Below are 27254 nucleotides of genomic sequence, written 5' to 3'. Positions count from 1 at the left end.
TTTCTGAGCTTCTTTATAATTTCATCAATTTTGCCTGTTCTAGTGTCTTTTCTATCTTAGCTTCTTTATAATTTCATCAATTTTGTCTGTTCTGAAGTCTCTTTTGAAGATGGCAGTGACGGAGGTGGAGGTCACGATAGTTGTGGCGGTGGATGTGGTTGGTGAGATTGTGGTGCATGCCGGCGATCTTCGGTTTTTCCAGCGAGCTGACCGTCGGTGTCGGTTGGATTACTTTAGTGGCGACGCAAATGGATCCCTCCGGTTGCATGGATCCGAATCGGATCACCCCAGCGCTGATGGTGGGTTCAAGTTCTTCTTGAGAGCCAGCATCACAGAGACTGCGTACAAAAAAATTTGGGAAAAATCAACAATAACATTAATATTGGGTTGAATTGACTGAGATACCCCTACATTAACGCTCAGTTGACGAAAAATCTAACGGAGGACCAATTTGGGATAATTTACAAGGGACCACATTGGGTGCAATTGAAAGTTGAACTGTAAAATTGAGAATGAGTGATAGTCAAGGGACCATTTTGGAACAAAAAAAAAAAAACCTTTGTAAAAATTTAACAAGTGTGGATGTCCGGATTACTGGAAATGGCGAATATAATCCTACTGATCCATTCCTGTCTCTTCCTAAAAATACGACTACTTATTAGGTGGAAAGGAATCTTCAGACTAGAGCTAGAAGCGGATCGCTCCCTCCGCTGCCACGTCGGACCAATCATTTCAACGCTTTCACAAACTCTGTGTGGCTCAAGGATAAACACAACACGCAATACGCCAGGTGTCTGCGCTCTAACTTACACCGCCTCTGCTGCTAACCTGAGCCGCCTTTCCTCTTTCTCCCTTAGCTTCCTCCACACAACCAAACCGTTTCCCTCCATCTCCCTCCGTCTTCAGCTCTCCAAGTTTCGTGTCCATACACGCGCGTAGTCGAGATCTCAGAGAACCGTCAGATGTATGTGCTCGGAGAGAGATGTGAATCATGGCGTCGTCAACCGCTCTGAAAGCCAATCTCTCTGCGTCGTCTCCTCTCCAACGCTCTCTGGTACCCCTCTCTATATATATATATATATATATATATGTGTGTGTGTTTTTTTTTTTTTTTTTTTTTGAATCTATGGAGTATTCGTTTCTCCGTAACTGTACAGCAAACATTAGTGGTGTGTTACTTGTAGCAATTTTGGTTTTTCCCTCGTAGATTGATGCTGGAACTTTTTATCTGTTAATAATCTTGTACTCTGTATTTTTTGGCATGGGATATTAGGATGAAATTATTAATTAACATTGGATTAATTCAAGGACTATTCAGTAAATGAGTTGATTTTAGGATTTTTTAAAGCAAGGAAAAGTTGGAAATTAGTTTGATGAGGAGTTAACCCTACCTTTTGTTTGGAGTTAAGTAGTTATCCCTACTTAAGGTTCTAGATGGTTTTCTTCTTTGATTTTTTTTTTTTTTTTTTTCTGCTTTTAGTCACACAACTATTGTACCTCTTCTATATTTGATTTTTTATTATTAATTTTTCACTTTTAGATAATTAGAGTAGACATGACTATCAAGTTCTGCTATATTTAAACTTTTAGTCCTCTGGTCAATCTTTTCTCCAATCTTGTTTGATTTTCATAACATTAACTCCAAAATGACTATATTATACTATGTCCTCTACATGTTGCTTAAATTCAAATAATATAACTGTCACGTGGAATATTTCAGCTAAGGTTGGTAGAAAAATAAATATAAAGGACCAAATGCACAAGGAATTTGATAGTCATGCGCCTAATGTGAAAAAATTGATAGCTAAGGACCAAATGTGGGAGATGTACAATACGAATGGGACCAAAAGTGGAAAAATAAAAACTCTTTTTTGGTGTGGGGTCCGGGGGAGCACATAGAGAGATTTATTTTAATCATTATTACTTTTGTCCATATATGGTAATGATGATGTGAATTTGTGATATGCTTGAAAAGCTACTAAATTAGCAGTAAGTGACTGCATTTGTCAAACAAGTTTGTTCAGTGGTCAGAAGCTAACTGTAGTTTGGCTTTTACTGATATATGGAAGTTTTGGTTTTGCTTCATTTGGTGATGAGAAGTTTAAGCTGATATCTATGGTGCAGCAGCAAATAAAGTATTACAATACCCTTTTCTTTTCTTCCCATTCCAATGAAAATGATGGCTAAGCCCATTTTAAGCTTGTTAAAATGTGAGATAACAGTTTCTAATCCACATGATAAATCAAAGACCTAAATCCTATCCATAATGTTAAAGAGTTGGTGCACCAGCCAGTAAACTCTCACAAAACCCTTTTCTCCCATACCAATGAGAATGAGTACTAAACCCACTGTAAGCTTGTTGTAATGTCAGATAATTTTTCCAATCCACTGGATAAAATGAATAGACTGAATCCTGTTAATGGTGTTAAAGAGCACTGAGTGCTTCTTCTATTTGCCTCTAAGCTTGTCAAGGTAGCTTACTGTAATTCCAAACTTGGTGATGGAGAAAATTGATTTCTCCATAGATAAAAGATGAATGATATAAGGTGTCTGCATGGAAATAAATAAGTATGACACAAGATTTAATGTGGAAACCAAAACGGTAAAAACCACGGGCCTTTTTAGGCTAAGCCAAGCCAAGCCGAAATTCTTCATTATGTATACTGTGGGTACATGTACATAGGAAACCATGATAATGGAATAGAAAGGAGGAAAAAGATTATACTAAAAGAGTTGTTTTCCCCGTCCCTTTGTCTGATTCTCAGGCTCCTTTAACAACCCATATATCTCTCATCTGATCTTTGACTAATACGGAGTATTATTTATAAGTTATAACACTGGAATATTATTCCATCAGCTGGGAAAGACTGTTGTGTCCCTTTAGAGCCTCTATTTCTAATTCAATTCTTTAGTTGAAGCAGTAGAAGTGGTCACAAAAAGGGAACATAGTGATAAAAAGTTTAGTGGCCTAGTGGGAATGTTGATCTGTGATACTGGCAAACTAAAAAATTTGAATGCTTGATGGTATATTTATTTTATATTTATATATGCAAGGGATAAGTGAGGACTAAACACCTTAGAGAATAGAGAGTTAGAGTGGTGGAAAGCATTGTATTTTCAAACTTATAAGCTTATGGGAAACTATGCGTCACATTTTATTTCGAGACCTGAAGATGGTAGAAATAATATATAATATGCAGAATGTGGTGCATTATTTTGATCTTTTGGCATGTGATTTTTGCCCTCCTGTTTTCTTAGGTAAGAACTATTACAATAGATTTTCTCTGTAAAACAAGGTTAAACAAGGAAGAAATAATAAGGAAATCGACTTTAAGATGTGAAGGAAGAAGTATTGACATTTAGGCTATATTACAGGAAATATTATGTGAGATTCTCCATGCACCATGCTAGTTTAGTAGTTATTTTTATTGGAGTAAAAAGAATACAACCTTGAACATCTTATTTATTCCAGCATTCTTTCATACTTCCCAGGTTGAATTTCCTTTCATGTATATACTAGACATCATCTTTTACCTATGTTTGGAAGACTGGGATTCTAGTTGTAGAAAAGACGATGAAAATCTAAGCAAATTTAGTTCATACCCCTTTAAGCTTTTGTTATATGTTGACTGTCCTCCCTATTTCCATGCAGATATGTAATATCAGGCCCAAATTCAAGCATAAGAGATTAGTTTCTATTGCAGTAAATAAAAGAAAAGGCCCATTCTCATTGACTGTGAGGTCTGTCTTGGACAGCAAGAAGTCAATCATTAATGGTAATGGGGCCACTGAGTCTGCAGGGATTCTTTTGCAAAGGTTGTTTGCCGAGAAACAGAAACTAGAAGAACAGATAGGCAGAGATCCAAATCTAGCTCAGGTTGCTGAATTTGGGCAGAACCTTGGCAAGCTTGAGTCTGATTTGCAGGCTGCTCTGGTATTCTTGAAGAAGAAGGAAGAGGATCTACAAGATGCCGAGAGAAAAGTGCTGCTGGAGTACAATGAATTAAGTCGTGCAAGAGTGGAGTTAGAGAACCGAGAGGAAGAAATTGCTGCTGCTAGTTCTAAGCAGGAAAAACTGGAAGATGAACTACGACTGGCTAATCTTTCTCTAGCCTCTCGAGCTATGGAAATCGAGGATCTAAAGTTTCGTCTCAAGGATAGAGATCATGAGATTGCTGCTGCCCAGATGGCTTTATCGTTGAAAGAGGGTGAACTAAACAAAATGAAGAATGATTTGATAAAGAAGAGCGAGGAAGCTGCCAATGCTGAATCAGAACTTAGATCCAAGTCTCAGCTTCTTGATGAAGCAAATGACATCGTCAACAGACAAAAGGCTGAAATTCAAGATCTCCAGATGATGATTCAAGAGAAAGAGAAAGAGTTAAACGTTTCTTTGATGATGCAGAAAACTGAAGAGGATAATCTTAAAGTTTCTGAGGCCAATTTGGAAAAACAGACCATAAAATGGCTTGTAGCACAGGAAGAGTTGAAGAAATTAGCAGAGGCAACATCAAAGCATAGTGGTGAAGGAAATGAAACGTTCGAGGATTTTAGAAGAGTGAGAAGGTTTCTTTCTGATGTTAGGTCTGAGTTGCTATCATCACGGCAAGCCCTGACTTCTTCAAGGCAGAAAATGAAAGATCAGGAAAGACTATTAGAAGAGCAGCTGAAAGAACTTGATGAACAAAGGAGTGGTGTCATGTCTTACATGACAAACTTGAAAGATGCTCAAATTGAGGTAGAGAGTGAGAAGCAGAAACTCAGTCTCGCTGAGGCTCAGAAAAAAGTACTTGAAAGGGATTTATCCCGTGAAAAAGAGCTCGTTCAAGAGTTGCAGAATGAATTGAATAAAGAGAGATCATCTCTACAAGAAGCAATTGAGGAGATGTCTTCTATGCAGCGGGAGCTAGACCTAAAGAAGACGCAATTTGTGGAAGTTCAGAATCTTCTTCAGGTTAAAGAGTCAGAATTAGTAGAAGCGAGATTAGAGATTCAGCACTTTAAGTCTGAGCATGCCTCTCTTCAGCTTATGTTGGAAGAAAAAGATTCAGAACTATTAAACACGAGAAAAATGTTTGATGAGCTAAAACGGGAGATCACTGAACTAAGGATGCTTTTGAAAAGTAAAGAAGACAAACTAATACAGGCAACGACTGTGCTAAAGGAGAGAGACGAAGAAGTCCAGACAATGCACCATGAATTAAAGGACACTAAACTAAAATTTTCAGAAGCTGAAACCGTTGTTGAGCGCATCTTGGAGCTGACAAACAAACTGGTTATTTCCAGTAAGGACGATCAATGTGATTTGTTGACCCAAGTCAGTGACATTGATCGGAATCACTTGCCCCAGCTACTGGAGAAACCTGCAAATAGTTTTAAGTGGCAGAAAAGGCATCTCGAAAATGAGCTTGAACTTACCAGGGAAAACCTCAGGACTAAAGATATGGAAGTTCTTGCAGCACAAAGATCTCTTAAACTCAAGGAGGAGGAGCTCAAATTGGCTCTAGAAAAATTGGATGCTCGAGAGAAGGAACTAAGAAGAATGAAGGACGAAATGACACAAGAAAGTGATGAACTGAAGCAGCTTTACACTTTGGTGCAGGAAAGAGTCGGTGAAGGGAGCCAAGGAGACCTTGCAGTTGATAAACTTCAGCTAGAAGCAGCTCAACTCGAAGTTGAAGCTGCAACTAGCGCCCTGCAAGTGCTCTCAGAAATGAGTCGGGATCTCTTGAGTAAAGCCAGCTCGAGTCTTGACACCGACTATTCTGGTAACGGTTCACTGCACCATACCTCTGAATCTAATCCAATTCTAATCAACAATAGCGAGTGTCTTGCTGAAGTTCATGCTGAAGTTGCTCAGCTTTCAGCTCTGACAGAGCAGCTTGTACGAGAGGCAGGTATTTTAGGTAAAGTGCACTAATAATAGAGGCAATAGCATCCATCCTGGTTACTTCTTTGTGTATATATCTATGGTTAGCACATATGCATGGAGTTTTCCTTTTGTAGTTTTTGAATGCAGTCTTGTTTGCTATTATGCCACTTGACATACTTTATTTTGTTCCTAGTTTGAGGTGCCTGATTATATCATACAAGAAATAACGTTCAAGTATTTTAGCTCCAATATGTGACAATCAACGACAATTATGTTGAAGAATTTTCTTGCAAGGCTCTAGGAGCAGGGTTCTCTGGGCTTAGGCTTAGTTTGCGAAGCTGGGATCACATAAGTTTAATAAAAAAAAAAAAGGATTTTCTAGTCAGCAATAAAAACTTTTATCACTATATATATATATATATATATATATATATATATATATATATATATACACACTCAAAAAGTACTGAAAAGAGTTACTCCTACTACATATCTACACTTTCTATATACACTCACAAAACTTTACCTTTTGGGGGGGGGGGGTGTCGGTTACGCGGATTACCAATCATTATTGTGTGGATTATTGTTCACACAATTATGTAGACTATAATATACATTTGGTATACAAATAATGTATTTTTAGTATATTAAAAATGTATATTATATTCAGAAAAAGTACATTATTTGAGTATTAAAAATATATTATATTTTTAAAAAAAAAAATACATTATTTTGTATATATACATTCAGTACACAAATAATGTACTTTTAGTATATTAAAAATGTATTTTTTATTATGATTTACATAACACTATTTGGATCATGATCCATATAATAATTTGCCGCGGGCTACCGAAATGCTAAGTAAATCCTTTCATTATTTTGTATGAAATAATATGAAAAAGTTTAAAACTTGATTTTTTACAAAACAAATTTCAACATTTCAGTTCATCATTTTTGTTCATTGAGCAGAACCCTAGAAATTTATTCATATTACTAAATTAATCCTTGCCCCTTTGTGTTTACTATAGAAATTAGAAATAATGATGAGGAAATCAAAGGGCACGTTTACCTCAAATTTTAAAATTTTTATTCGCAGTTTTATATTTTCCAATATAAAAATGTGTTAGAGGTATTTCCTTTCCCGTGTGTTTGGTTGTATTTTGTAAAACCTGCTGTGTTTAGTTTATTTTTTGAAAAAATGAGCAGAATTATATATTTAAACATTTTGGCGGAAGCCATTTTTCACCAAAATAGCTTCATTTTTCTCGGTCAACGAAAAATATTTTCCGTTGACTGGATTTTCCTATTGCATCCAAACACTGAAAATTCAGAAAATATTTTTCAAAAGTCATTTTTCGAGTTTTCAAACGGACCCAATTCTCAGTTTTGTGATTCCCAACAATAATAATAAGAAAACCCTATTATATTATAAAATTAATTACAAATTTAAAAGTTTGAGTTATTTTTTTATATTTGATATTTTTGAAAATGTTCTATTTGAATGAAATATATACAATTTTTTTTCTTTTCGATCTAATATAGATAAATTTAATAATACCTTATATTAAGGCTAAAATTATGTCCATATATACCATAATTAAAAAAATTTAAACTAATAATCTATAATTTCACCTAGATGAAGCATTTGAGAGGATGCAAATTACGGTGGCTCAGCAGACAGAGCCAAATACCGGTGTAAAAGGGATATGATCACTTTAAACATAATCCTCACAATGTCGCCGTCGAGGTTCGAATCTTGATCTCTTCTCCCAAATACTATTTACTGAATCATTGAACTAAACCCGTGCGGGTAAAATATTCATATCCTAATGTTATTGCAAGTTATTATTATTATTATTTTTATTATTATTATTTCACTTTTTATTTCTGCTATTTAATTATTTATGTATTGCAAAAAGTGATTTAGAAGTTATTAAATATATTTTTAAAAAAAGTTGACTGTATAGCATACACTTTAATGTCTATGATACTATACAAGATTATGATTTTTAGTGTATTTGGTCTTGTCGAATGAACCTTTTTTTTTTTTTTTATGGGAGAGGCACTCCAAAGTTACATTGGGAAATCTAAGCCCCTACCAGAGCTTATAAGACTGTGGAATCTGTGTACTGGTTATTAAATTACCGTAATTTACTTCCTTTCACAGTTTCACATGTTTTATTCAGTCGGCGTGTGGGACCCTTAGGGTTGGAGATTCAGCCTTTTAGGAAAAAAATATTAGAATTTTTAGTACTTGCATAGGCTTAGTTCAATAGTTCAGTAGACAGTATTTGAAAAAATTGACTAATGTTTGAACTCCGATAGTAACCAATGTGTGGATTATGTCTAAAGTGGACAGATTTCTTGTGCCCACCGATATTATTTTGTTAAAATGGATGGTCCATGTGGTTAGTAATAGAAAGTTGAAGGGATCCAAGTGCAATTGTCATTTTCCTTTTATACTTTTTCGAGATGTGGGTTTTGCTTGACAGCCCAGAAGCATAGAAGATCGGGCACCGGTGAGTCAACTCGGGCCCAAATTCAGCTTTCTTTCACTCACCGAAACACAGCACGTTGATCACCAATCATACTACCCATCTCTTTAACACCTCCTTTTTCTCTGTAAAATTCAAACTGCTCTATACATATTAAATTCCGCCAAACAATCAAACCCTACCTCTATATATCATGTATATCTGCATCTAATCATATATTTTGAGAGGGAAATATGGCGATACTGTATGCGTTGGTGGCTCGGGGATCGGTGGTGCTGGCGGAGTACAGCGCCACGCCGACCAACGCCAGCGCAATCGCCAGGCAGATACTGGAGAAGACGCATAGCGACAGCGACAGCAACGTTTCCTACTCTCAGGATCGCTATATTTTCCACGTCAAACGCACCGATGGCCTCACCGTTCTCTGTATGGCCGACGACGTCGCCGGAAGTAAGTCAAACCTAAAAACCGCTATTTTCTTAGAATAATAAGAAATTGCTTTCTGATTTGGTTTTGAAATTGATCGCAGTTCTTTTTTACTTAGTTTTGGATTTTTCTTAACTTAATTTCGTTTTCAAGCGAATTTGGACTTGATGTTGACGAGTTGGGAGAAGTCTGATTTGAGTTCCACTGCGATTTTGTAGTTTTAAGTTAGATATTTGGTTTCTATATTCGTGTATATGAATTTTGGCTTGCTACAAAAAGCAATATATGGAGTAATGCTTTAAGGATCAAAGGATCAATTTAATTGTCATATTACACATGGAGAATTTTAGATCCAACACCGAATGTTCACATTTTGCACCATAGTTGGACTCCAAAGCATAGTGTGTGGATAGGATGTGTTTTCTTTCTTCCTTCAATGTTCATTTTTATTTGACTTCATGTAGGTTTTAGGGTGCAACCTGCAATTACTCTGAAATGAACATAGAGTTCAATTGAAATGTACATAAAGTTCATATGAAATGAACTTCCAAAGTTCCAACTCATTTGAGAATGAACATGAAGCTTGAAAATAGAATCTAAATTTCAACTGAAAAGAACCTTCTTTACAATAGAAATGAGCATGGAGTTTAATCAATTGAACATTATGCACTTGAACATAATTACATGAGCATGTGTGCTCAAATGTCATCATTCATTTCTTAGCCCGGAAGCTTCATGCATTTTGCTCTTGGAGCTAGTGTCTTACAGTTGAAACTTGAAGCATGGTGGGTTTGAATCTCTTAGCTGTAGTGAGTTAATTGGTATTTTTGTTCCTTTTAGGGTTGCAGTGAGGAATATGGGACATGAAAATATAGTAATGGAATTGTTAGGTTTGGGGGTGAGCTAAAGTAGAGCATGTTACTTTGTCTATTCTTCTGAATGATATTTGCATTGGCAGTTTTCTAACTTTCTTTGGTTAGAGTTGGAGCAAAAGCTTGAACTGCTAAATACAGTACTTTTATATTTTAATAAACCAAATTGGAACATAAGCAAGATTTAAAACCCTTCTTATTTCTAAAACTCAAAGTACTATAGTTCTTATTCAGTCGTTAAGTTAAAGAGGTGTACATTATTGGTTACATGCCAGATTACATACAAATGGGAATACTTCCAGTTAGATTTAACTAAAAAATAAATTATGAGAACCCAAATTTTATTCATTCTACCTTTTTATTGAATGAATAAATTCTGGATTTACCTCACAATTAGTCCAAATCTTTCCAAATTAACTCTTTATGAACTATAATTTTGAGTTGGACTATTTCCTACTAGATCCAGATGAGTGAGAATACCTATATCGTTAATTATCCATGGAAGTCATTGCTTTTCATTGTTTGAGAGGTCCTTAAGATATTTTCCCTTAAGTGGTGTTCACCTTCCATCTCACTGTTGCATTATTGCTATTACTGTGTTTCTGTCTTCAATTCAATCATCACGTTCTACATCTGTCTTAAGGTATGTAGAGTGTAGACATTATAGAATGGCCATTGCATACATATAATATTTATTTTGGCCTATTTTCTTGCAGGAAGAATTCCCTTTGCTTTCCTTGAGGACATTCATCAAAGATTTGTGAGGACATATGGCAGAGCTGTACTTTCAGCACAAGCATATGCTATGAATGATGAATTCTCCAGAGTCATCAGCCAACAAATGGAATATTACTCGAATGATCCAAATGCAGACAGAATAAACAGGCTAAAAGGTGAAATGAGTCAGGTAAGTTCTGAAATGTTTCGTTGAACTATCACCTCAAAACCTTTTTTGCTTTCTAATTTGCTAACATTATTTTTAATACATTCTTGTTTATGCATCTTCTTTCTTTCTGATTGTAAATTTCTACCTAGTGGTTAAGTATAGTTTAAGATGATTAGATCCCCCCTCATTATATTCACCATATGTGCATTAAATCAGTTGCTTAATTTATACTCTTCTTATAATCTCCATATCTACAAGTTTGTCTGACCAAACCAGTTTTCTTCCCTTGGCCATGTAATAGGTGCGTAATGTCATGATAGAGAATATTGACAAAGTTTTAGACAGAGGAGACCGTTTGGAGTTGCTTGTTGATAAAACTGCCACTATGCAAGGGAACACCCTTCGCTTCAGGAAGCAGGCCCGACGATTTAGAGGCAGTGTATGGTGGAGAAATGTGAAGCTCATGTATGCTACTTAATACTCTTCTCCAACCCCCCACCCCCATACACACACACACGCAAACACAAAGACACACACACCACACACCCTCCCTCCCTAACTTTCACTCCTAAGTCACTTCCATTGGTCAACCATAGGGTGTTGTGTATCAAATCTATGTCACACAGTCAACCTGATTATCTGTATTGTAACTGTGTTACGGCCAAAATTAAAATTAATGGCTTCTTAGATTTTAACTTCTGGTTACAATCTTCAAGGCTTATATCTAAATTCTACTGACATTTATTTGGGCCTTTTACTTGAGATCCAATTAGGCTGGCAAATTGTTAATACAAAATAATCACTCCATGCTGATGCAGCTTATTAAATGTCGTATTAAGCTCTCACTCCTTTCTCCTTTGTACCCATGTAGGCTTAATTCAGCGAAAATGTCACTTATTCTAAATTTAAGCATTTTACTAATTCTAGTTGATTTGCAGTTATTATGTTAAGAATTACTTCACTCATTTTTCTCTGCATTGAACCTTGAATATGCTGGTTGATGCTTTGCAGAATTGCGCTGATAGTCCTTCTCCTGGTGATAGTTTATGTCGTTTTGGCCTTCGTCTGTCATGGCCTCACACTCCCATCTTGTCTGAAGTGAGAATCAGCATCTAGTGTACACAACAGCTATTCCTGGCTCTATTGATTGTTTTGCATATGTGTGAATTTTTATTTTATTTTATCAATTTCTGCTGAACTTCTTGTGTTCAGAAAAAAAGGAGTTAATGATTCTTGTTATTGCAAGGTGTCCAGGGGTGGGGGACGGGGGGTGTGAAGAAAGAAAAGTATTTTGTGCATGTATTTCGGGTTTCAAAAAAATCTGTAGTAACTGAAAATGCTATTATACAGGCAATGTGTTATTAATCCTCTGGATTGATCACTCGACGAGTTGAGTTTGTTATTCCACGACAGTTGAATTGCCAAGTTCTTGAACACTGTTGTATAAGTGTTTAATTGTAGATGATTGTAGGGTTTGATGCATGAATTTGAGGGTATATTAGTATCTCTTTTCTTAGACATACAGCTAATCAAGTGGTGCAAGGCCACCGGTTTAATGCATTCTTATTGAATTGAAACGAGAACGTGTTACAAGCTCGATGAAGTACTACAACATATGGTCGGTACAAGATTTGGTAGAAAAGATATAAATAGCGTTGTCTTTTTCAAGAGTTATCAATTTTTATCTCTAAATTTCAATTGGATCATAAGTGTTTGGCATTTACTAATTTTTATTATTGAATTTCAATTTAAATCTAAATTTTCTCTTAACTATTAGTTTTATTTCAAATTTGATCCAATTAAATATCTATTTAGTAAACACTAAATTTAAAAGCAATAATATAAAAATTGACTTTTGTTAAGATTATTATATTTGATTCGTCACTAGTGGAAATATGAAAAATTAAAATTCTACATTGTCATTCTTAAATTTAATATTTATTGAAATAATATTTAATTGAAGGAGTAAATTTAAAACAAAATCAATAGTCTAAGAATGAGTTAATACTTAAAATGATCTTTAACTATTAGCTAATACTCGATTCGATTTTGTCCTGAAGAATTAAAAGTATTCAATTTAGTCCTCTTAGTTTTCAATTCACTTACAATTGCCGTTTATCCACCGTTATTTTGAGGGTAAAAATGTCAATTTACTTGGTCCAATCTGTTTCTTCCTCTTCTGGTCAACGTCCATGGAGGCCCTCCTCCACGCTATCCACGCTTCTACTGCCCAGCCACCTCTACGCCTTCAGAACCTCCGTTTGTTTCTTTGAGAATTCCTACTCAGTTGAACACTCTATCGCGACTTCAGAACCTCTGTCGCCCCTCCGCCTCCTTCAGTCACCAGTCGCCGATGAGTGGTAGGTCCACTGATTCACCCGACATCATCATCCAAAATATTCGACAGATGTTGGGAAGGTTACTCGCGAAGGCTATGTCTTCTTCCAGGAGGCGATTGGTTGTATTCTCGCCGGTGAACCACTGCCTAGGCCATCCAGAGCCTTCGTCAAGCCTCCCCCAGGTCATCGCCATCATCAATTGAGTGATCGGCCGACCCCTGAGACCAATCGCGATCGGAGATGGTGGAAATTCCGGCGACTCAGCCACTGCATGGGGAATCGGATGGTAGGGTTGATGTTGGGGAGGGGTTGCAATCAACTGGCTCTGGTTTGATTGACGATCGACGTCCACCAATTTGCGAGAACCGGCGTCCACCATGTCCCAGAATTTGCGAGAACCGGCGATTGCGTCTGGTACTACAGTCTATTGCACGGCTGTAATCCACGAGCGAGCCCGTGACGAGGAAGCCATCGCCGTTTCTACAGCAGTCCAAACGGCCATGGAGGTATTCCTTCCTACTTCCGGTGGCGTGGGCCTCGGTGTGGTGGAGGCTTCTTGTTCGCTGAGATCGACGGAGATGGCGATCTTCCTTTGCGCCCCGAAGATGGGCGTCCCGGAAGGAAAGCGAGGGGAGGTTGGCTGGTGCATGATCGCCGTCGGTGGCCACTTAGGCGACACCATCGCAGTATTTCTATCTCTATTGTGTAGAAACCAAACAAACGATAAGGAATTGGGACGCTGAGGAATTGAGAAATACGATGATGATGATGATGATGTTTTGATTGTTTGTTTGATTCGGGTGTTCTTCGTGTTACAACGACGATTTTCCGAGTATACGATGGTGGCGTTACGCCGACGGCGTCGTTTGGCTAGATTAGGATCCCCTAAGCTCTTGCAGCTTCTATCAACAGAGGGTGGAGATAGATGAGACCGACGTCGTTACATTAATATGGTTTAACAACTAAAATGACGGTATTGTCCTTCAATTTAACCCATATTAATGAAAATTCTAACACCAGACTACATTGAGTACCGTTTGAAAACTAAGAGGATTAAATTGAGTACATTTAATTCTTTAGGACAAAATCGTGTATTAGCTAATAGTCGGAGGGCTATTTTGGGTAGAGTTAATACCCAAAATCGTCCTCGACTATAGTGGTTTTTCTCAATTTCGTCCTAAACGACTTTGGTGACCTAATATCGTCCCAGACTTTTGTGTTTCGCTCAATTTAGTCCCAGACTTTTGTGTTTTTGCTCAATTTAGTCCTTCATTTGTTATTCTGTCCATTTGGTGTTAAATAAATAGACAATTCAGTAATTTTAATATTGGCATCTCTTTACTCATAGACATGTGAACTGCGAAATTCTTTTTTTTTTTTTACGAATTACTCCCAGAATTACTCCTAAAACTGCGAATATAAAATTTGATTTGCAGGTCCGGGAGTAATTCTGGGTGTAATTCGTACAAGAAAGAGGAATTTCGCACTTCACAAGTTGAAAGTAAAGAGAGATCAATATTGACATTACTGAATTGTCCTTTATTTAACATCAATTTGACGGAATAACAAATGGAGGACTAAATTGAGCGAAACACAAAAGTCTGGGACGATATTAGGTTACCAAAGTCATTTAGGACGAAATTGAGAAAAACCACTATAGTCGAGGACGATTTTGGGTATTAACTCATTTTGGGTATTAACTCGTCTAAGGATTATCAAATTTAAAGGTAATAATTAAAATTGATAAAAATCAATATTTAAGACTTAAGACCTAAGGAAATATTTATAATTCAATTGAAAGTCAAAGATACATACAGATTGGTAAATGTCAATAGTGAGATCATTCTTAAAATTCTCTCTTTTCAAAATTAAGAAATTCAAAGCTAGCAAATCAGGTTTTGCAGTTTAAACTACTAATCCAGTTAACATTCTAAATCCCAATCAGCCTATGATGTACATAAAAACATATATATACACATTGTATACAAAGTTGTCACCTTTTTAGTGTTAGAATACATCAGTTGTGAATTGTGAAAGTCAGACCAAATTGTCTTGTACAACCGAAAACTTGTTCAATAAAGTTTCCAGTTCCTGCAAAACAGCCTGGTAATGTTCTTGTGATTGTGTCCCTTCTTCAACAACTTGAAGGGCGCGTCCATAAAGGCTAGTATACAATTTTGCAGGGTCATCCAGATCAATATCACTCAAACCGAAATCACCCGGAAACTTACGCTTAAAATCTCGATGCCAACGGGGTAGGATATACTGCGACGGGATTTCTTCCACGCCATTGTAGTTAAGGACATTCAATGCGTGCCTGCACAAGTAGCCTTTGAAATTGAACAGACTGCATATGCAACGCACTTCCATCCGTGTTGTCTCATAAAGAACCTCGTACTGCCTCACCTCCTTCACGCCTCCTTCAGCTTCGACGCGTTCTTTCACAACAAATGTCATTATTGGCCCGTTAACGCTCACTTGCCTTGTGTGGAAGCAAGAGAACATTCCTTCGACTTCGGTTTGGAAATTCTTGAATACGTCCTTCGTGTACACCTTCGAGAGCTGCAATTCGAAATTGCACTTCGTCTTCAATTCAAAGACGGGGTTTCTGGACTCGTGATCTGCCATTGCTTCCTGTAGATGCTTTCTCTGCAACGCAAGATCATACCTGTCGACGAATTCCTTAAATGTGGTGTGTTTATGCACATAGCCATCGAAAAATGCACCAAGGCTCTCGTTTTCTTTGATGGGGATCATTCCAACGGAAAAAACATCTTTCAAGTAGACTGGGACCCATTTATGCCGATCCTCGTACAACAACTGAAGCCACTTATTGTCATTGAGCCCATGCTGGACAATCATTTCTCTCCAGAAACTCTCAAACTCAACTATTTTCAACGAACTATAAACTGCTTTATTTAGTTGCCTTTTAATCAACTCATACCCTTTCAATCCTCCCAGTTTCTCGGGAACACGCCGCATGATATAGGACAGACAATAACAATGGCGAGCTTGCGGGAAAACCTCAGAAACTGCTGTCTGCAAGGGTTTGGACTGATCGGTAATGATAACCTGTGGATGCCTCCCTAGCATAGATGTGAGCCATGACTTGAACATCCAAACAAAGTGCTCTACTGATTCATGTCCAAGGAAACCGCATCCTAGTAAGACAGACTGCCCGTGATGATTCACTCCGATGAAAGAAATGAGCGGGATCTCGTATTTGTTTGTCAGGCTTGTTGTATCGATCGCAATTATGTCAGAGAAGTAGTTATAAGCAGCTCTGGACCTAGCATCGGCCCAGAACACATTTCTAAGGTGTCCTTCGTCGTCAAGATCCATCAAATAAAAGAAGTTTGGATTTGTCAACTTCATGCGACAGAAATAGTTATACACTGCATGGGAATCCCCGTCTTTAAGCTCCAAATGCTTCGACAGATTAACAGGGTTTCCAGCATCTCTTTCATTCACTTCTGGATAACTGTCACCCGGAGCATCAATAACATCTGTACGGTATAACTTAATAGTATGTACTTCTGTAACAGGCTTCGACTGACCCATTTGCTTCGCTGCAAGAATCATTTTCTTATGTGACTTGTAAAAACGCTTTATTTCTGGGTTCACTGGGTGATTGTGTTGAAGTTCAACTTCAACGATTCTCCACCTTTTGGAGTCCACAAGTTTAATGACTATCATTGCAGGACAGCCGGTCCTGGTTTCAGGTCGGGGATGATTTGCCCCGCTTTTTTTCTTGAAACCAGCATTGCTACAGCTAAGTTTTGCTCTATACCGTTCTTTCCTTTTTGATCTGAACCATGAGTTACTCACTCTTATTCCAAAGCCTTGTTCCTTAGCATAAACGTTATAGAAATCATAAGCTTCATCAAACGACACAAATTCCAAACCCACCGTGGGTAGTGGTGGCATCTGTGTTTCATGAATTCCATTTTCGTGTTCCACTAAGGTGCACTCTCCTTCATCTTCATATTCATCACCATCCTCGAATACTGGTTTGCTGTTTAGAGAAACTGCCTCCATCTGAAATACAAATTGAAACCAGATGGAAATGTTATTGGCTAGAAATAGAATAAGAATTGCAAAAGTTACATACGATTAAGTTTGACCCTAAATGAATTTGTAACAAAAGAGGGGTGAAAAAAGGACATGTTGGTTTTTGACAAACACAAAGAACACATAAAATGAGACTAAAGTTGTCAACTTTTCCATCGATCAAAGCTTCTATTTATACAAGAAAAGAAGCCATATAATCCCAGAATCATTGCTAAAAATATGTAGATAATTCGATTTGAATTCAAAAAGGGGGAAAAAAAAACTCTGAAAAAAAATTTGAAATTCACATTTAAAAACCAGTTAATAGGCTCCTAACTTGCAGCAACAGGTGCAACGATGAACAGGACAGCATGCACGCTTCAGCTTAGATTACTATGCTTCAGAATGCATAGATGAGAACTGACAGTATAAGGTGTTACAGCAACCTAGCTTCCGAAATTGGGATATCAAATAGAAAATTTATTCTCAGTAACTAAACAAAAATGGAAGGTAAAAACTTAGCATCTGGAAATTAAAGGAAAACAGTAAGCATGAAAGAAATGGAAGAAAGATGTCAAATTTGAGGAACAGGAAACGGAAAGGAGCTTACTTAAATGACAAAGATTGCTTCCTTATTCCTGATAACTATAATAGCAATGAAATACAATGCCTTCAAATTGGCAGCAACTAATAGTGAATCTCAGTCAAATTGAAAGCCATCTTTTAACCTGTAAGACCCTGGATCACCGTGGGCACTTCAAGGGACCAGCATACTTTCTTGTGTGAATGTAGCTGCCCACCTACATAAAATGTACCAGTCCCAAGTTTTAGTTTACATCAATAAACAAGTCATTTCCACACCACATAGATGAACAAATACACATCCTCGTGCATTTAAAATCTGTTGCCGCAATGAAAGGTAAGAAATAATTCCCCTTGCATTGAGAAGTGACAAACACCATTTGCACACTTTAAACGATTTAAAAGACATTTTAATCATATCATTTACTGTCCATAAAAAAATAGATTTCCCTAAAACTTTGGGCAAGATGGCAAGGTGACAAATTTTGGGACAGATTGGGTAAATCCACAAAATAAAGGATCTTTAATCTGATCAAAGAAGAATATCCTGGAATCAAAGTGATCTTTAACATGATCAGAGAAGAGTATCATGGCAGCAATCACATTAAATAGTGATAATCTTCAAAGTCATTACAATGTCCTCAATGTAAAGAAATCAACACATTTTGATTTTTTTATCAACTATAGCTGAGCACAAGAAATGGAAACTTTGAGGCTCCTATTAGCCTGTAATAGCAGTATAGCACCCTCTGATATCTTGAAAACCTTAAACACTTAAGAAAGTATCAGTTTCAACTCAGGAAGCGAATTGGCAAAACGCAAATGTCAACTTATGATGCGTCTACTACATTCATTCACCATGCAGACAAAAGCATCAAGGTCGCGGCAAATACATATTGCCATTATTATAAGACAATCTATATATGCTCAGTTGATGTTTGGATCAACCCATTAGGGAACATTCATTCCAAATTTGGGGGAAAAATCACCAAACTCCTAAGTCTATGGCCTTTGTTTTCTCCCAAGCTTCTTGGTCCACACCCTGCCATTACCCCACCACTTCATTCCCTATCATTTTCCATGGTTGAAGACCTTTACAATGTGGGAAAACATACTAAACCAAAACTATTTACAAAACAAACAATTATATGAAAGAAAAGATCAATCTCACATCAACCAAATGGTTCAAATGGAGATCAAGATTTAGTAGCTAGCCCTTCAAGACAAGACTTCAAGTCAACAACTGCACATAGTCTGCACTTCCCAGAAGCATTAGCAAACATTGGCCATCCAGTAAGAAGTTCACCTATCAAAATCTTAGAACAGTAACCTTCGAAATATTTCATTTGTAGTTTGATTCTCTCTGATTATTTCGAGATATATTCACAAATATGTGCGTGCATGAATGTTTTATACTATTTGGGGTTTAAAAAAAAAAAAAAAAAAAAAAATACCTTCGGTAGAATTTCGTCTAAAATTTAACCTTGATCCCACGTTGGATGATTCTAAGCATGATTATCATCAATTGACATTCAAGTCAACATTTTCAATCAGAATTTTTACCAAAACCTTGAGAATTTTCCTCAAAATGAAGAAGTGGAGGGTAGAATAAGGACAGACGGTGGCAAAAACAGTGGAATGGTTGGAAACGCTGATGTGTACGGCGGCGAAAGCCACCTGCCCCGACCGGGGGTTTAAGGGCAGGAGATTGGGGCAGCTTAATTGCACTGCTCGTCCTCTCTCAGTTCGTAAGTCGCATTTCAACCCCAAAGGCTTTTGAAAATTGGAATAGTGATGAAATAAGTTATGAAATTATGTGAGGAAGTGCAATTAGGTTCTTAAAGCTCTTGCAAATGGAGTGCTATGTGACAACCCGCTAGATTTGTGACTTCTAGTTAAAAGTTGATAGTTTATGTATTGAGTTTTTGAACCATTTATCATGATTTGTAGTGTGTTGGGATATGTATTATAAGTTATAACAATGTCAAATTGTAAAGTGATTCATTGATAGTTGTGGAAAAGATTAGACATGGGAGGTAATGACAAGGACTCATTTTTACATTTCATTAATGCCATTAGGGAGGCATTGAACAAGGATGGGAGGTGTTGCATTTTTCAAGGTTATTATCGGAATTGGCAAAATTTGAGAGGAGTGGATAAAAATGAACATGTTTTAAAATCTTGTACATCTTTAGAAAAATTTCATTAGAACTTGCATTTGTGGTAAAAAAAAAAAAAAAAAAAATGCAAGTCCCAATGGGATTTCTTAAATTAATGAAAAGTATTTTTTTTCGTGTGAAATACGAGAATGCAAGTACAACTTGCATTTCTCGTATTTTGCATCGTATGTGAGAAACGCAAGTCGTACTTGCATTTCACGTATAAATACGACAAACGCAGGTACAACTTGCGTTTGTAAAAAAAAAAAATTATTAATATATTGTGAGCAATGTCAAATTTTACAATTTTATAATTTAAAAATAAAATAAAATATAATAAGTATACATCACGCTAGACTGACGTGACCATCACGTTAGTTTGGCGTGACATAATCACGTCAGCCAGCAGACTTACGTGTCACGTCAATCTACTAACTGATCACGTCACCAGTCAGCAAATTGATGGGTCACGTCAATCAACAGATTGAGGTGAATTTTTATTTATTTTATACTATTTAAACCATGAAGAGGACGAGGAGGGACTCAAGGTACTGAGGAATGAGTAAGCTTTGACGCTCTATAGTAATGAAGTCAATATGCAATAATCTTCCACTAATTCCTCTCACCACTTTGATCACTCCAAATTCAGTTCTCACCGGCTCTTTCTCTTCATGCAAAATGAACATCTTTTTTTCCTTGCTTCTCTCTTATCCTTCAAACTCTCTTTTTCCTCTCGCTTCATGCGCACCGCCAACCGTTAGTGTACAATACGCAACCAAAACCAACACCAAATGATATGTTGCTTTCCCATTTAATTTTAATTTGCACTCACTCTCCATATTTAATTTGCTTTTCTGATGAGTTTAATTTTTTGTTCTTTTTCTTTGTTCGGTGTGGAAGGTTGAAACGGTAAGGAGATGTAGGTTTATGTAGAGTTGGGGAGACAAGTGTAAGCGTTTAACACTCCATTTTTTTGACAAACACAAGTCTACTTGCGTTTGTCATATTTATATGAGAAACACAAGTACCCACATACGATTCGAAATTATAGAGACTTGTGTTTCTCGTATTTTGCACACAAAAATATATTTCATTAATTTAAGAAACTCCATTGGGACTTGCGTTTTTTTATCACAAAAGCAAGTCCCTATGAAGTTTTTCTTTTAAATGTACAAGATTAAAAATATATATATCCATTTTGATCCACTCCTCTCAAGTTTTGCCCATTCCAGTCAATAATCTCTTTTTTCATATCCATAGTGAGGTAAATTATTGTATGGGTCGAATTTGATGGCAACATATTTAAAGAGGGGGTGGGAAGCCTATTTTCAAAGGATATCATTGGAGTGGCATGGCCACATTTGTGTAATTGTTGTTGATTCTTTCCCTTGCGTTAACAAATGAATAAATAAGAGTTAATTTCACCAGAGGTCCCTTGTCTTTGGTGGCAATTCCAAATTTAGTCTCAAACTATCGTTTTTGCCATTTAACATCTCTAGACTATTATTTTTTGGACACTTTTAGTCCTTCTAATCGCTTTTCCTATTTTTAGTAAGGGAATTTTTGTTTTCATATTTTTCTTTTATTATTTTCCGGTTTCAACCGGTCTCTGATTTTTAGTAATCATATGTGTCCAAAAAATAATAGTCTATGGATGTTAAATGGCAAAAACGATAGCCTAAGACTAAATTTGAAATTACCACTAAAGACAAGAGACCTCTAGTAGAATTAACTCAATAAATAAGTAAGCATCACTTTTAGTTGTTTACTACGGAGTATCAAATAAATTATGTAGGATATTTAAGTACAAGCAAAATTCAGAATGGTCAAGGTAATACAAATTTGAGTCGTGTATAGCACACATTGTCCTTAAAACCTATAAAACAAATTTTGACATTTCAAACTCATTTTGAAATTTGATTTGCATCCCTTTAACATGCGTGAAAAAATCTCTATGTTATACAATGCAAATTCTCTTTAAAAGAGAATTGTATTTATACTAGTGCAAATATCACCCCCATTTTTCAATGTGGGAAAAAGGGTTTTTTCAGAATCAATTTCTCATTACCAATTGTCCATTTTGAGCATACAATATATCGATTCATTCGTATCACTTAAGAGAACCTAAATTCAATTTAACCCCGGTCCAAATTGAAAATGACATCCACTAATATTTGTACCACAAGATAACCACTTAAAATATCATATTTTTACTAAAATTTCCAACAAATTTTTGAGTTGGCATCCTACATATCTTTTGAAGACAATGTTACAATGTCTAAATTTCAAAATATTATTTTGTTCCAAATTATAATAAAAAAAACAATTATTATCACAAAAATAAAAATATCATTATAAATTAGAGTGAAATATGGAAGATATAATATAGCAAGTCAATGATTGACTTAATTTGATAAATGATCAAATAGATCCCTAAACTTTATGCGGGAAATTAATTAGATACTTGAACTTTTAAAAGTTACAATTTAACATATCAACTCGTAATTTTTTAGCATTCAAGCCTAAGAACAAGATAATTTTTGGTAAACAATGGTAACCTCCTACGTGGACGCTGGCATGACAATCTTATCAAATGAATAATAATAATAATAATAATAATAATAATAATAATAATAATAAAATTAAAAAATAGAGATGGTAACCATGGCCAACGGCCATGGCTGTTTTTTTTTTTTTTTTTTTTTTTTTTTTTTTTTTTTTTGTGAAAGCCATGGCTGTTTTCTTCTTCTTCTATCCTTCGCTCCTAGATCTGAAGACGAAGAAGGTCCGAACAAAAACCCTTCTTCATCTCCAAGAATGTAAAGAATTTAAAAGAAAAAAAAAAAGTTGAAGGAAGTCATGGCTAACTACCATAGTTGCCTTCTTCTTATTCTCTCCCTCTTCTGTTGAAGACAACAAGGATCCATTACGAGTCCTAGTAGATGGTCCAATAACAAGGGCAAAGGCTAAACAATTACAAGATGTTGTTGGAGGGCTGATTAGCGCTCAATGGGATATGGATCAATTTGATGAGGACAAGGAGCGACCAGTTAATCTAATTGGAGGGCAATTAATTTAATTGGGCTAGGCTGATTACATGGATAGTAAATAAACTCATTGGACTATCCATTAGTCTTCAAATAATGAGTAGCATATTATTTCTTTTGTAATAAGTAGTCTAGTTATTTGTTTTAGTTAGACTTTAGTGCTGAGTTTGAATTCAAACTATCCATGTCCTAGTCTTTAGGCAAGAGGCATGCTATGACCCGAAAGTTTATCTAGATTGGAAAATAGCTAGGGTGATGAGGTCATTTGAATGTCATAGGTATTCAGAGAGGAAGAAGTTAAGACTGGTAGTGCTAAAGTTTACAGACTATGCTTCTAGCTGGTGGGATAAGATTATAACTGAGAGAAGGAAGTATGGAGATGATCCTATAGAGTCTTGGAGGGAGTTGAGAATTTTAATGAGGAGGCGATTTGTACCAAGTTGGTACTAACGTGAAATGTATCAGCGGCTTGAATATCTTTTGCAGGGTGCTAGAAGTGTTGCTGACTACAATCAAGAGATGAAGAAGCTCATGATTAGGCTTAACATAGATGAGAAGGCCGAGAGGTCCATGGCCCGGTTCCTTAGAGGCTTGATTGCAGAAATTCAAGAAGAAGTTGAGAGGCAACGTTATGTGGAGTATGATGAGCTAGTACAAATAGCCATGAAGGTGGAGCAGTATTTGCAAAGAAAGAAAAACCGATTCCACATGAGTTTATCCTCTTGGAAGAGTAAGGAGGGTTCCAAGGAGAGATTCCAATCAAGGAATGACAATGGTAGACCCAAGGAGTCTAGAGACCAAAAAGGTAAGGAGATTGCCGAAGGAAACTCTGGGCCGCGTAACATCAAGTGTTTCAAATGTCAAGGAAGAGGCTTTATTACAAAAGTTTGTCCAAACAAGGTAAATATGACAATCAAGAAAGGGAGGATTGTTACTGATTCTAAGCAAAGTGATTCCAAGGAGGAGACCGAAGAGGAATCTGAATCACGTGAGGAGGAACTACTTGAAACTGATAATGAAGAAGTTTTGGAGGGACCAGTTGAGGGAGATGCCTTGATGGTAAGGCGCATGCTCAACCTCCAAGCCACCGAGGATGAAAGTCAGCGTGAAAACATCTTTCACTCAAGGTGTTTTGTTCATGGTAAGGTATGTAATTTAATAATTGATGGCGGGAGCTGTACTAATATTGCTAGTACAAAAATGGTGGAGAAGCTAGGCTTGAGCACACAGATCCATCCTATACCCTATGCGCTGCAGTGGCTAAACAAGGCGGGGGATATCAAGGTGAATCAACAAGTTTTGATTCCGATCAAGTTGGGACACTATGAAGATGAGATCCTTTGTGACGTAGTGCCCATGGACACTACTCACATTCTTCTAAGGAGGTCGTGACAGTTTGATATGGAGGTGTTCCATAATGGTTATTATAACAAGTACCTGTTCGAGCACTGAGGCAAGAAGATCACCTTAACCCCAATGACTCCGCTGCAAATTTGATGTAGCAAAAATAAGATGTGAGCTCGGGTGTGTTATATCGTCCTCATGGGATTGGGGGATATGGCACGCAATATGCAATCACAATAAACTAGGCACTAGCATAAGGAAATCAACAAGAAGCTAAACAAACTACAAGTTTAAGGAAATGATAAGACTAACACATATACACAAAAATAAACACAAAATAAAGAAATAGGATTCAAGCTAGGGAGCATTATCATCTAGATGCTTTAACAACCTAAGGGATTAGGGAGAACAAGTAACTAAGGAATCAAGCGGGAAAGCACGTAGGTATTCTAGTCTACGAACCATTCTCGTGATTAATAAACAAGGATTAGAATAAGGAATTGTCCCACCTTCGTGGTGAATCAATTCCAAGTCCATCAAGCATACAAAGCATCTAAAACCCCCAATTTTCTCTATTTTCGTAGGAAGAAATCGTGTCTATGCAAGGGGTGACTTGAATTCATCACCCAACTCTCGTTGAGGTAAAGAATCCTCCAAAAACAAACTAATGAATGTGTACATCAAACATTAACAAGATATAAATACAAAACCTTCACAAACACATGAACCCTAGGTTGAAGTTCTTCCCCTTTTTTGCAATAATCACAAATCAAGCATCAAGATAGATAATACAACCCTAACTCAAGTCCATAGACTACCTACTCATGATTAAATAGCATAAAGAACACTAGAACACAAGTAATAAACATAAATCTTGCAAAATAAAAAAGATAAAAGGAAGAATACTTATGTATTGAAAATGGAAGAACAATCTTCAAATGTTGGAATCCAAGCTTCAAAAGTGTTAAGAAACATAAATCTAAGCCTATTCTAACCTAAAAATATGAAAGAGAATGAAAGAGAGAGTCTAGGGTTCTAACAAGAGTCAAAACCAAGTAGAAATGACCAAAATCGGACTTAAAAAAAAAAAAAGAAGACAGAGCATAGTGACACGGCCAGGGACATGGCCATGTCCCTGGCCGTGTCCAAAACGGCAGTAGCTACTGGAATGCACAGAAAATACACGGCCACAGACAAGGCCGTGCACTTGGCCGTGTCTTTTGGCCTTCAAAACGTCAGAATTTGAAACTATGGTCTTCATGAAAGTTGTATTCCTTCGAGCCTTCTTCTCAATGGAGCACGAATCACTTCATTTGGACATTCCTAGGCTGAGATATGGTCCAAAAACCAAGCAGTGGTCAGTTTTGAATTGTAAGTTTAGAACTTCAACTTCAAGGGCAATTTTGAACCCTGTGGCTTCCTTTTTAGGCTTTGATGTCTGAATATAAGTTGTAGCTCTTTGAGTCTTCTTTCCAATGACACAAGAATCACTTAATTTCAACATTCCTAGGATGAGATATCGTCAAAATACCGAACAGTGGTCGAAATGAGCGAAAATTGAAATGCATTGATCTTTTGCTCCTCTTTTGTTTTAGTTTGCCCAAATGACCAACACAATTGAAACCATCACTCTTAGGCTCACTTGGAAGTGTTTTAGCCATCCTCTTAGCTTTCCTTGGCTCCCATGGACTTCTAATGCATCCAAAACGCTCTATTTTACTCCAATGTCCACCAAAATGCCTGAAAATACTCAACTTTGCTTCCAATGCTTTTCAAACCAAACTCCTTGCAAAATAACACAATTTAGTCCTAACCTCATGAAATTTGGAATAATCTATGAGCAAAATGACTTAGTGTAAGTGGGGAAAATATAGACAATTAAGCACTTATCAAAATTCATGATGACCTTCAGAAAATGAGGGAAAGAGAGAAAAATGAGAAAAGAATTGGAAAAAATAGTGAATAGAGGGTTGAACAAGAGAGAGGAAGCACAAGAGAGAAACATAAAAGTGAGGACAAAGAAAAAATAAAGAAAAATTTCATTGGAAAAAATAGAGATGTTGAAAAAGCAATAAGAGCGGGGATGCAAGTTTTTCTTTTGTTGTATAAAGGACCCAACGGGGGTACTACTAATCCTAGTCATTTGCCCGAATCAATAACTTCTTTAATGCAAGAATTCAAAGATGTTTGTCCGGAGGAACTTCCCGCCGGTTTACCACCGTTGAGGGGGATTGAACACCAAATTGACTTGGTGCCAGGAATTCCATTACCGAACAGGGCTGCCTATCGATGCAACCCGGAAGAGACTAAGGACATCCAAAAGCAAGTTAATGAACTCTTGGCCAAAAAGGAAAATCCAAGAAAGCCTAAGCCCGTGTGCCATTCCTGTTTTACTAGTACCCAGAAAAGATGGGTCATAGAAAATGTGCGTTGATTGTCGCACAATTAACAAAATAATTGTTAAATATCGTTTCCCTATACCCCGTTAGATGACATGCTTGATGAATTATTTGATGCTTGTTATTTTTCTAAGATTGATTTGCGTTCTGGGTATCATCAAATAAGAATTAAGGAAGGGGACAAATGGAAAACAACCTTCAAGACTAAACAAGGTCTATATGAATGGCTTGTTATGTCGTTCGGCCTTATTAATGCACCTAGTACCTTTATGAGACTCATGAACGAGGTTTTACGAGATTTCATTGGGAAAAAGTGTTGTTTATTTTGATGACATACTTATTTATAGCAAGAGTCTTAATGAGCATGTTAGACATCTTAGAGAAGTGTTTTCTGCTTTGAGGAAATATAAATTGTATGCTAATCTAAAAAAATGTGAGTTTTGCACTTTGTCGGTACATTTCCTTGGCTATATTGTCAATGCCAACGGGATTGAGGCTGATACTGCTAAAATTGAGGCTATCCAGCAATGGCCTACACCCAAGACGGTTAGCGAGGTAAGAAGCTTTCACGGATTAGCGAGTTTTTATCGCCATTTTGTGAAAGACTTCAGCTCAATTGCTGCACCGCTAACTGAGGTGATTAAAAAGAACGTTGGCTTTGTGTGGGGTGAAAAGCAAGAGAATGCCTTTAATGAGTTAAAAGAAAGATTGTGTAAGGCACATGTTCTTGCTTTGCCTAATTTTGATGTTGTTTTTGAGATAGTTTATGAAGTTAAATGA

The 27254-nt window shown here is 36.7% G+C and overlaps 4 protein-coding genes across 8 annotated transcripts; 3 read left to right on the top strand and 1 right to left on the bottom strand.

The window, feature by feature from the left end:
- The first annotated feature begins 699 nt into the window (after positions 1–699).
- On the top strand, positions 700–6111 carry LOC109172319 (myosin-9). Its single transcript, XM_019321502.1, has 2 exons — positions 700–1054; positions 3653–6111. Exons 1-2 carry the CDS (start codon positions 992–994, stop codon positions 5918–5920), a joined length of 2331 nt encoding a protein of 776 aa, XP_019177047.1. The 5' UTR covers positions 700–991; the 3' UTR covers positions 5921–6111.
- Positions 6112–8370: 2259 nt separating this feature from the next.
- On the top strand, positions 8371–11990 carry LOC109172311 (vesicle-associated membrane protein 711-like). The gene is made up of 4 exons (XM_019321487.1): positions 8371–8820; positions 10385–10575; positions 10856–11019; positions 11566–11990. Exons 1-4 carry the CDS (start codon positions 8604–8606, stop codon positions 11654–11656), a joined length of 663 nt encoding a protein of 220 aa, XP_019177032.1. The 5' UTR covers positions 8371–8603; the 3' UTR covers positions 11657–11990.
- A 2749-nt stretch (positions 11991–14739) lies between these two features.
- Positions 14740–19374, bottom strand: LOC109172309 (protein FAR1-RELATED SEQUENCE 6-like). Of its 5 annotated transcripts, none has more exons than XM_019321483.1 (4): positions 18980–19374; positions 18697–18831; positions 17554–17743; positions 14740–16931 (listed from the first exon to the last, which is right to left on the bottom strand). In XM_019321483.1, the coding sequence occupies exon 4, from the start codon at positions 16929–16931 to the stop codon at positions 14931–14933; it is 2001 nt and encodes a 666-aa protein (XP_019177028.1). In that variant the 5' UTR covers positions 17554–17743; positions 18697–18831; positions 18980–19374; the 3' UTR covers positions 14740–14930. The 5 variants fall into 5 exon arrangements, with proteins under 5 accessions (XP_019177028.1, XP_019177029.1, XP_019177031.1 ...); XM_019321484.1 differs by lacking the exon at positions 18697–18831 and having other exon boundaries at positions 17554–17588; positions 17672–17743; XM_019321486.1 differs by lacking the exon at positions 18697–18831 and having other exon boundaries at positions 14740–16666; positions 16862–16931; positions 17672–17743.
- Positions 19375–22415: 3041 nt separating this feature from the next.
- LOC109172218 lies at positions 22416–27254 on the top strand. Its single transcript, XM_019321366.1, has 6 exons — positions 22416–22503; positions 22597–22750; positions 22932–23163; positions 23218–23877; positions 23989–24116; positions 26822–27254. Exons 1-6 carry the CDS (start codon positions 22416–22418, stop codon positions 27252–27254), a joined length of 1695 nt encoding a protein of 564 aa, XP_019176911.1.

This window comes from Ipomoea nil, unplaced genomic scaffold, assembly GCF_001879475.1.
Source record: "Ipomoea nil cultivar Tokyo-kokei standard unplaced genomic scaffold, Asagao_1.1 scaffold0415, whole genome shotgun sequence".
Classification (NCBI taxonomy): domain Eukaryota; kingdom Viridiplantae; phylum Streptophyta; class Magnoliopsida; order Solanales; family Convolvulaceae; genus Ipomoea; species Ipomoea nil.
The sequence above is the reverse complement of the archived record's forward strand: the minus strand, read 5'-3'. Positions and strand labels throughout refer to the sequence as shown.